The sequence below is a fragment of the Crocodylus siamensis genome, chromosome 2, assembly GCF_052110815.1.
Source record: "Crocodylus siamensis isolate JL-2025a chromosome 2, ASM5211081v1, whole genome shotgun sequence".
Lineage (NCBI taxonomy): Eukaryota > Metazoa > Chordata > Crocodylia > Crocodylidae > Crocodylus > Crocodylus siamensis.
In genome coordinates, this window is record NC_143396.1 from 11,748,210 (window position 1) to 11,757,621 (window position 9,412).

Sequence of the window (9,412 nt, forward strand, 5' to 3'; positions counted from 1 at the left end):
GTCTACCGCATCTCTGTGCCCTCCTCGTGCTGACATGAGTGCTCACACCTGGGCAGGAAGGGCCCATTTCTCAGTGTGACTTGTTTGGGGCCTGTTCTTCCCCAGAGCTGGGCATGCCCAGCTGTGCTTGGGCCCCGAGCACTGCCCTTGGAGTGGGAGTGCAGTGGGCAGCCCCATTGCTCTGGCATGCTCGAGTCTCCTTGTGCCGTGCAGATGAGGCTGGGGGTTTCCCAGACACCCAGGTAGAAAGATGGTCACCTCCAGCCCCCTGTTGCATGCCCAGCTCCTGCCTCTTCAGGCAAAGCCACAGCTCCCAGCCAAACTCAGGGACTGCCAGGGAGAGGGGTGCTGGGCTCAGACCCGAGGCCAGGCTGGCCTCCGTGCCCTGCTGTGCCCCTGCTCAGGGTCTGCAGTGCCCAACTGTGCTGCTGACGGGCTGTGAGTGTCCCCAAGCTCCATGACAGCCCCAGGCCCAGGCCTTCCTGGCTGCTCTGGGGTCTGGGCACAGGGGTCTGTGGATCCTGGTTGCTCAGTTCCCATGCCAAGAAGCCCCCCGCCACCCCCAATTCCCCCATGAAGTCGAGGGGTTTGAGCTGCCTGGCACTGGGCCCTGGTGCGCCGGGTGCTGCACAAGTGCACGAGGGCAAAGGTGCTAGGCCAGAGCCCAGCAGGAGCTGGGCTGCCAAGTCAGCCCTGCTAGAAGGCACAGGCATCACTGCCAGCAGCTGGCTCAGGGTGCAGCATGGATCTGGGAGAGGGGGATCGGGGAGCACGGGCTGCCTGCCAGGCCTGGGCCACAGACCGGCGCTGCCATGGAGCCCCCGCGGCGAGTGCTGGCTGCAGCCGGCACCGGTGCAGCTTCCCCTTTAAGCTGCGTGGGCCCTGCCGTGCTTGCTGGCCTGGCGCCGAGGGCTGGGGGCCACTGCAGGGAGCGACTCAAGGCCTCGCGCTCTTGGCTGTCAGCGCAGGGCCCCGGCTTGTGCCAGGAGCTGAATGGGCAGCCTGGCCTGCGGGTGAGCTGGGCTGGGGCTGGGGCTGGGGCTGGGGCTGGGGCCCGGGTCCTTGGTGCTGCTGCTCCGGGCCCAGCTGGGGCTCGCGTGAGAGAGCAGCAGGGACATGCTGGGAGCGAGAACCGCGTTGTTTTGGCACTGGGGAGCGTTGGGCCCGGGATCTGCCCCAGGCCTGGGCGGTTCCTGGGAGCTCTGGACTGCACGGGGGCTTTTCTCTCCCTCAGGTGGCCCAGTCCCCACAGGGAGCCCCAGGCCCCCCCCCCCCACGCGCCCACAGATGCGAGTGCCAGGCAGGGCAGGTGGTGATGACCTCTGGCTGGTGCCTGTGCCCAGGTTGCCCTGGCCCCAGCCTGCACTGGGACCAGGAAGGGATTTGCCCCCTGCTCAGACTGGTCTAGACTGGGGCGTTTCCCCTTTCTCTGCAGCGGGGGCATGGCTCGACCTGGGCTCTCTGCAGCACCCACGACCCCCCTGGCAGCAGCAAGATGTTGGTGGCCGCAGCCCCCCCTGCATCCCCGGGGGCAGGGCCGGGGGCAATGTCTGGGGCTGTGTCAGGGGTGATTGTAGTTTTGCTCAGAGGTTGGACACGGGGTTTGTCTGGGCTGGTTTGGATGGGGCTGATCCTGCTGCAGGCAGGGGGTGGGCTGGATGTGACCCCCTGCCAGCCCCGCGTCTCTACAATTCATAGTTTCATAGTTTCTAGGGTTGGAAGGGACCTGAGCAGATAATCGAGTCCGACCCCCTGCCCACGAGTTCCCCGAGGGAGTCAAAGTCTGCTTTTCTCAAGTCCAGGGTCCTTACTCTGCTGCTCGCCATCCTTCCTGTCCTCAGGATCCTGAACTCAATCGTCCTGTGGTCGGTGCTGCCCGAGGTGCCGTCCGTGACTGCATTCCCCACCAGCTCTGCCCTGTTTGTGAGCGCCAGGTCAAGAAGAGCACGGTCCCTAGTTGGTCTCTCCAGCACTTGCACCAGGCCAGAGGATTTGATATATCACAGCAGATACAAAGCAGAGCACAGGGCCAGAACAGCAGGGGCCATCCTGCCCCATGGCAAGACCACAGGCTTTCTCCTTAAAGCAACAGGCCAGAGGAGAAGGGGGGCAAAGAAAAAGGTAAATACAGAAAAACCCACCCAACACACAACAACCAAAGGCGCACGCTCTGTCACACGCAGCACACGTGAGTGTGGGTGTAACAACATTACGCCCATCTGCAGGGGTGAGATTACTAGCACTTCATTCTGGCATCAGGCGTTACTGCTTAGTTTCCTTTTTCACCATTTCCGCAGCTCTTTTGTAACACTCTGCAAGTCTTTGTGAAGGTTTCACTTCTCCAACAAAAGAAGTATCCATCGCAGTTGATTTTGGAGAGAACCTTTGCCTCCAAGGCCTAATAGACCCAAGTCCTCACCGTGGGATCTGACTGACTTGCACATGTGGCAGCTGTGCATCTGCACACAGCATGGGGGTCGTTCCTTGAGGCTGATTTCCTTGGTCGCTGGGATGGGTTTTGCACCGTGACTCACTTCTGCTCCTTGCGCTTCCCCGGCATCAACACCGCTGGATTTTGCCATCGCCGTGTTAATGTGCTGGGACGCTCACCGCTGCAGGGCCTGGAGGTCTGAGGTGTGAGATCCGCGGTGCCCGGCCAAAGGTTCCCTCTTGCTCCAGGTAAACCAGAGCTTTCCAAAAGCAGCACGGTGCCGGGGCCACGTTGCCTTCCCCACCAGGTGCCCGCCGGCCCCTTTGCCCTCTCCCCATTAGCATGCTCCTTGCCAATGGACAGTTCTGCCCTTCTCTGGGTCAGCTGCTCTCTGGCCTGCGGTACGGACAGCGCCTCTTGGGGCCTTCACCCCACAGCCAGGGCCGCCCCTGCACTTCTGCACGGTCGTTTCTAGAGCCACATCTGCCTCGCTCCACAGCCTTGTAGCACAGCAGCCGCAGTGCCAGGAAAAACCTGACCCCTAGCTAGCAGGGATCCTGATTTAAAAGCCACAACTTCTGTTGCAAATTATCTGATTTAAAAAACCCCAAATCCATGTTTTTCCATGATTAAAATGAAACACCACTGTATATAGAGGTATCAGTGGAACACCATGTTTTACTGATATATTGACATTTTTCAAGCAATTGGGAAGCCTACCAATGCCTCAATCATTATAATAAAATACTTCCTAAATACCTATCTATTTTGGCATTTGATTTTGGATTTTTTATCATGGAAAATCAGAGCTCCCCCTGTTCCTTTTGCTCACCAGGACCTGGGTCAGTTTGGGTGTTTCTGGCCACATAGAAACCCTGTGTCTTTCAAAGGTTTCCTCCTTTTCTGGCTCCCAGTGTTGGGGCGGGGGGCAGTGTTCTGCCTGGATATTTTGGCCGTCTGCAACAGTAGAGGTGTTGGAACCGGCAGGCTTATCATCCCATAAAGCACCAGCTCCCTCACGCGCTGGTCCAGGGGACTGACCGGTTGTGCTGGTTTCTTTTGCGGGGGGAAATTGCTCCGGCCGCCCAAGCCTGGTGTATAGTGTAGGAGATGCTGTGACCTGGGTTTCTCTTAGATTTTTTTTTCCTAGACATTGGGGCTGGCACGGACGTCTGAAGATCTTTGAGTCCAGCTCGAGGCAGGAAGTCAGCAGGGAGCATAGGATCCCAGCAAGATAAACAAATGTCTCTTGAAGGTGTTATCTCCGGCCCGCAGCAGCTGCTGTGCCGTGTTGCTTTGGGTTGCAGCCCTGCCGTGGGGGGCTGTGGGGTCAGGAAATGCAGGCACCAGGTGCCCACAGGGGCTGGGAAGGATGGAGTCACATCTGGAGACACGAGTCTCCATCTCCAGTGGCTCCTGGCAGAGACCAGATGGCATCGGGCTGGGACAGGGACCGTGTGTCCTGCCCTGGCTGTCCCCACGGTGTTAGACCAGGTTAGACGGGGTCTGCACTGGGCCACAGCGGGTGGGTTCTCCCGGGAATGGGGCCTGGACTAGCTGTGCTCCCCCAGCCTGGCAGGGCTAGGATCCTCCCCGTGCAGCGAGTTGGGCCACATGCCCCAGGCAGTCACGTCCACCACCATGGCTCCGGGCAGCCCGTACTGCCCAGGGCATGTGGGCTCACGACAGCAGTTCTGGGGACCCTGCCCCGTCCAGCGCTCTTCAAAATTAACCCCAGAGGGACGCAGGTCTCCTCAGACCACTGCCGCTGGGCTCTCGCTATCGGGGCGAGTTAATAGCAGCACCTCCGGCCCTAATCAACATTGTTGAACCATCTCCCTTGATCCCCCTGGATGCAGAGAGCTGCATCAGCTTCTTTCTTCATGGTGATGGAGCAGGTGCACTGAACCCTCCTGCCTCGTCTCTGTCAATGTTCGCAGCTTTACTGCCTCCGTCTAGGGCTGCCGGGAGCCCCTTTGCTCCCCAAGCAGCTCCCGTGGGCTTTTCCTTGATGGCCTTTAGCTTCCCTCATCAGTGCCCTGCGCTTCCTAACCCTGCGCTCGTCTTTCAGGCCCACAGGGACGTGAGGCCATAATGGCCCAGGTCCGCATCCGGCCATACAAGGATGGGGACTATGAAGCCGTGCGTGATATCTTTGCCGAAGGCATCATGGAGCAGAGCTCTGCCGCGTTCCTGCACCTGCTGACATCCCTGTGGACCACCCTGCTCCTTCCGAGCCTTTTCTTCCTCGCGCTTGTGGCCTCCGGGTCCGTCCTCCTCGCCTTGCTGCCCATCGCAGTCGTCCTGGCCGTGGCCTGGGTTTACGTCTGGTCTTTCGGCACCAACTACGTGCGGCTGGCTCTGCGCACTGACCTGCGGGACATCCGCGGCACCTACCTGGGGGCCGCTGACACCTGCCTGTGGGTGGCCGAGGCCGGCGGGGCCGTGGTGGGGCTGGTGGCTGCCGTCCAGCCGCAGGACCCGGCGGAGAGGGGCACCGCGCTGGAGCTGAAGCGCCTGTCGGTGCGGCGGGCATCCCGAGGCCAGGGCATCGGCCGGACCCTTTCCAGGACTGTGCTGCAGTTCGCCCAGGACCGCGGGTACCGGGCAGTCGTTCTCTCCACCTCCGTGGTGCAGCACGAGGCCCAGAAGCTGTACGAGCACCTGGGTTTTCGGCGAGTGGCAACCAAGAGCCCCTCGCTCCTCGCCCGCCTGTTCCAGCTCTACATCGTCCGCTACCACTACGACATCCCCAGCCAGGGCCTGCATCGGGTCTCCCCACCATCAGGGTGTCCCCTGGGAAATTAACAGGTACTGCAGCCATGCTGGGGGTGTCCGAGCATGTCGTGTAAGCACCCGGCTCCAGCTGGGACCGAGCTCCCTCCCTGCACACGACCCGGCACTGCCCACCCGGCCCGGGGCGCCCCGTTGCTCCAACCTCGGAGCCACACAGCACGGTCGCCCCGATGCAGCCCCAGGCATCGCCCCCGCCCCTGCCCCCGCCATGCAGGGGGGCCGCAGCTGCCAACGTCCTGCTGCTGCCGGGGGGTTGCGGGCGCTGCGGAGAGCCCAGGCCCAGGCCGTGCCCCCTGCAGAGGAAGGGGAACCCCCCAGTGTGACCAGTCTGAGCAGGGGGGAAATCCCTTCCTGCCCCAGTGCAGCGCGGGGTGAGCTGGAGCGCGGGGGCGAGACCCTCCAGCCAGGACCCTGCGGGGCTGGTGCTGGCAGGAGCATTGGTGCGCACGCAGCTCCCAGCCCCGGTCCATGGCTGCATTGCAGCTCGCGCCCCGTGCTCAGGACTGGCTGGAACAGGGTCTGGGCAGAGTGTGGACAGCACATGGTGAGCCACGTCTGTGCCCAGGATCCACGCCGCTCACCCATCCCACCATTGCTGCTGTGGTTTGGGGCCCCGTTGCCTTGCTGCTGCCAGGGAAGTGTGAGGGCGGCACCAGGCAGCTCCCTGCCGCCCAGGCAGGCATCCAGGGACAAGGGGCAGAGTCCAGGACCCAGCCTGCGCCCTGCCCAGGGCTCTGCTTTCCCCTGCCCGGAGTCTCCCGGGGAAGCAGTTCCCGTCCTCACACTCCTGCCAGGTCAGTGGGGCTCGTGGGGCCCCCCTGGGGTGGGACATGGTGGGACACGGCCACGCAGCCTCCAGGTCCCAGCCAGGCCGACATGGGGCAAGTGGGATGGGGCTGCTCTGAGGCCCGTGGGTGGTGGGATGGACCCGGAAAGAAGCACCGCCGAGATGGGGAGCTGGGGGGACCCCCGCCCTGCTGTCCAGAGCTCCCGGCAAGGCCAGGCCGTGCGTGCAGGGAGGCGGTGGGCTGCTCCCCTTGCTGCGGAGGATGACCCTGGGCGAAGGTACTGGGGAAACCTTCAGCAGAAGTGACTTGTTCCCTGCCGCCGCCCCCACCGTGGCTGGGGCAGGGCCCTGCTCTCTACCCGGGCACCTTGCACCGTGCTCTGGGGTGGTTTTGTGCCAAATATCCTACTATCTTAGCATGTGCCATGAGAGCAGCCTTGCAGCCGCACCAGCTGTGCCAGGGTGGCCTGTGAATGCCGCATGCCCCCCCGCCCCCTCTGCGCACCTGGGAATGAAAGCTAGGACCTCAGCTTTTAAGCAGTGTTTGGTCCCAGGTGTGGAAAAGCCGGGATGCTTTTCTCAGGACAGCAGATTTGAGGCTAGAAGCCCCACAAGGCTTCCTCCTCAGCGCAGGACTTTGCATTTGTGGCTGGTGAACCTCAGATCTCTGTGCGCAACGGGCCTGGTCACGTGCAGCCAGGCTGCTGCGCAGCTGCAGGAACCGGTCAAACAGGAACCCGTCCCAGCCGGTTCAGACACGCCTGCAGCAAGAGCTGGGCTGGCTGTGACTTTGGGATACCCAGCCCATCCAGGGGTCCCCAGGGCATGCAGCAGCTGTCCCTGCTGTGGCAAGGCTCCCATCAGCGCCGGCTGTCCCCTCCACTACCTGCTCTGGCACAAGCCGTGGAGGACGCGTGAGGCGAGGAGCACTCCCCCGGGTGCCTGTCGCCTGCTGTCCCCGGGGCCTGGATAGCGCCTCACCGCCCTGCTTCTCCCTGAGCAAGGAACAGAAACACTGACCGTGTCGCCTCTCCTGCAGCACTGGCTTCCTGGTATTTCTGCATCCGTATGTTACCTTCTGCAGCCAGTAACGCCTGGAAGCGCTTTGCGCCTGCAGCCGCTGGGCTGGCAACGGCTGCGCACGCCAGGCGGAGGAGCGTGCAGGCTTGCGGGGACCACAGCCGGACACACCGAACCACGGGGCCGCCGGGAGGCCTGGGCCAGCTGCTGCAGATAGCGGGTTGGCCGCAGGAGGTGAAAGGCTCCTAGGGAAGGGAGCTGGAGGAGACTGAGGCAGAAGAGAGCAGGAAGAGGAAGGGGGTAGCTGAAGGACGCTGTTTAAGACCCAGGTAGACAAAGCCCTGGCTGGGATGATGGAGTCGGGGCTGGTCCTGCTTGGAGTGGGGGGTTGGACTAGATGTGACCTCCTGAGCTCCCTTCCACCCTCGTCTGTGACTCTATGACTGTTTGAGTTAATTATCCCCAAACCCTGACGGGTACAGCGTAGGTCCTTGCCTTCCACCTTTCCAGCTGTGGGGTCAGCTTGATGGCCTATAGCTTCCCTTATCACTTCGCTACTTAATCTGTCTCCTTAGCACCTGTTTTACTATCTCCATCTGGTGACAGATGTATTGCTGCTAGTGGCTCCTTTGCGCCTTACAAAAGCACCTTTTCGTCCACTTTTGCAGGTGTGGGCTTTTCCTTGGCAGCCTTTAGCTTCCCTTCTCAGTGCCCTGCGCTTCCTAACACAGCACTTGTTTTCCAGGCCCACGGGGACACGAGGCCATAATGGCCCAGTACCACATCCGGCCGTACGAGGACAGGGACTACGAAGCAGTGCGCACCATCTTTGCTGATGGGATCCATGAGATCGCCCCGGCCATGTGCTTCCTGCTGCTGAAGTCCCTGAAAACCCACCTCTTCCTCCTGGTCCTGTTCCTCGTGGGACTTACGGCCTCCGGGTCCGTCCTCCTCGCCCTGCTGCTCGTCGCAGTCGTCCTGGTCGTGGCCTGGAGGTCGATGAAGTCCATGGTCACCGACTACGTGCGGCTGGCTCTGCGCACCGACCTGTGGGACATCCGCGGCACCTACCTGGGGGCCGCTGACACCTGCCTGTGGGTGGCCGAGGCCGGCGGGGCCGTGGTGGGGCTGGTGGCCGCCGTCCAGCCGCAGGACCCTGCGGAGAGGGGCACCGCGCTGGAGCTGAAGCGCCTGTCGGTGCGGCGAGCGTACCGGGGCGGGGGCATCGCCCGGGCGCTGTCCAGGACAGTGCTGCAGTTCGCCCAGGAGCGCGGGTACCGGGCGGTCGTGCTGGAGACCTCCGTGGTGCAGCACGCAGCCCAGCAGCTGTACAAGCAAATGGGCTTTCGGCTGGTGGTGACCAAGAGCCCCTCGCTCCTCGCCCGCCTGCTGCAGTTCTCCATCCTGCACTACTGCTACGACTTCCCCGCGGCCCGCTGACACCTCCTTCCAGAGCCACGGGGGCTGCAAGGTCTCCACCGACCCCATCCAGCTCCTCCGAGTTTTACCTTCAGTCTCCCTGGTGCCAGCCTGGGAGCCCCCCTCGCCCAGGGTCCCATCCCCCCACCGGCAGGAGTGGATGTTGTCCCAACCCGGCTGGCCTAGAGCATTGATTCCCACCCGGGTGCCAAGAGATCCTTTCAAGGGGGTGCCAATACAGACCCGTCACGTCTGCACGCAAATCACGAGAAACCAGTCAAAATTTAGAGGGTCACAACCCCCTGCCCTGCTGGGACTGGCTGAGTTCATTGCCCCGAGGAATTGTGGGGAGAAGTGTGTGAATCCTCAGCGCCGGCGTTTCCTGGGGGTCCCTGAGCCGAGCAAGGGGTCCGTGGCTCGAGGGCAGTCCCTCCCGGGTGCTCAGCACGTCAGAGACGCCCTTGCCTGCTCTGCTGCGCGGCTTTACCTGGATCACAGGTGAGGCTACGGATAAGAGGCGGCAGCAGATCCACAGCCCGGCCTTTTGCTTGCTCACAGCTCAAGGCAGGAAATCAAACGCTTCTGCAACTCTCCTCCGCCAGGCGACACGGGTCTGCTTGAACTGGATCTTTCCAAATACGTTTGTCGCCACAATGACTGCTGAGCACCTGATGCTAATGGTCCGATGGTTCAGCTTGGCTTGGGGTCTGGAACGAGCCTGGCTTCTTGGGGCCATGAAAGGTGTCGGGTCATTGGGGTTTCTGGACCTCCAGAAAGAAGGATCCCTCATCACCTCCCCTCACCATGATGAGGCTCTGCTTGTCCTCCTCCTGCAAACTGATGGTGTCCAATAAACAGGTGTGGCTTAGCTGTTTTACGAACAAAAACTGGAGATTGATGGTAGTGAAGCAGCGCGTCGCGCAGCTCTCGCACTGACATCAAGGCCACGTGAAGCTGCG

The 9,412-nt window shown here is 62.1% G+C and overlaps 2 protein-coding genes across 3 annotated transcripts; both read left to right on the forward strand.

Moving 5' to 3' along the window:
• Window positions 1–131: 131 nt before the first annotated feature.
• LOC149869914 (N-acetyltransferase 8B-like) lies at window positions 132–9,340 on the forward strand. Of its 2 annotated transcripts, none has more exons than XM_090035284.1 (2): window positions 132–1,013; window positions 7,780–9,340. In XM_090035284.1, exons 1-2 carry the CDS (start codon window positions 743–745, stop codon window positions 8,472–8,474), a joined length of 966 nt encoding a protein of 321 aa, XP_089891410.1. In that variant the 5' UTR covers window positions 132–742; the 3' UTR covers window positions 8,475–9,340. The 2 variants fall into 2 exon arrangements, with proteins under 2 accessions (XP_089891410.1, XP_089891409.1); XM_090035283.1 differs by lacking the exon at window positions 132–1,013 and adding an exon at window positions 5,251–6,021.
• LOC149869915 (N-acetyltransferase 8-like) lies at window positions 2,541–5,239 on the forward strand. Its single transcript, XM_090035309.1, has 2 exons — window positions 2,541–2,679; window positions 4,503–5,239. The coding sequence occupies exon 2, from the start codon at window positions 4,526–4,528 to the stop codon at window positions 5,237–5,239; it is 714 nt and encodes a 237-aa protein (XP_089891435.1). The 5' UTR covers window positions 2,541–2,679; window positions 4,503–4,525.
• Window positions 9,341–9,412: the final 72 nt, after the last annotated feature.

What these genes read in the sequence shown, in the direction of transcription:
- LOC149869915 (XM_090035309.1), top strand. Translation starts at nt 4,526, where the DNA reads ATGGCCCAGGTCCGCATCCGGCCATACAAGGATGGGGACTATGAAGCC.
- LOC149869914 (XM_090035283.1), top strand. Translation starts at nt 5,436, where the DNA reads ATGCAGGGGGGCCGCAGCTGCCAACGTCCTGCTGCTGCCGGGGGGTTG. An exon ending in CGTCCTCACACTCCTGCCAG is followed by an intron (nt 6,022 to 7,779) that starts GTCAGTGGGGCT and finishes CTTGTTTTCCAG; the next exon opens with GCCCACGGGGACACGAGGCC.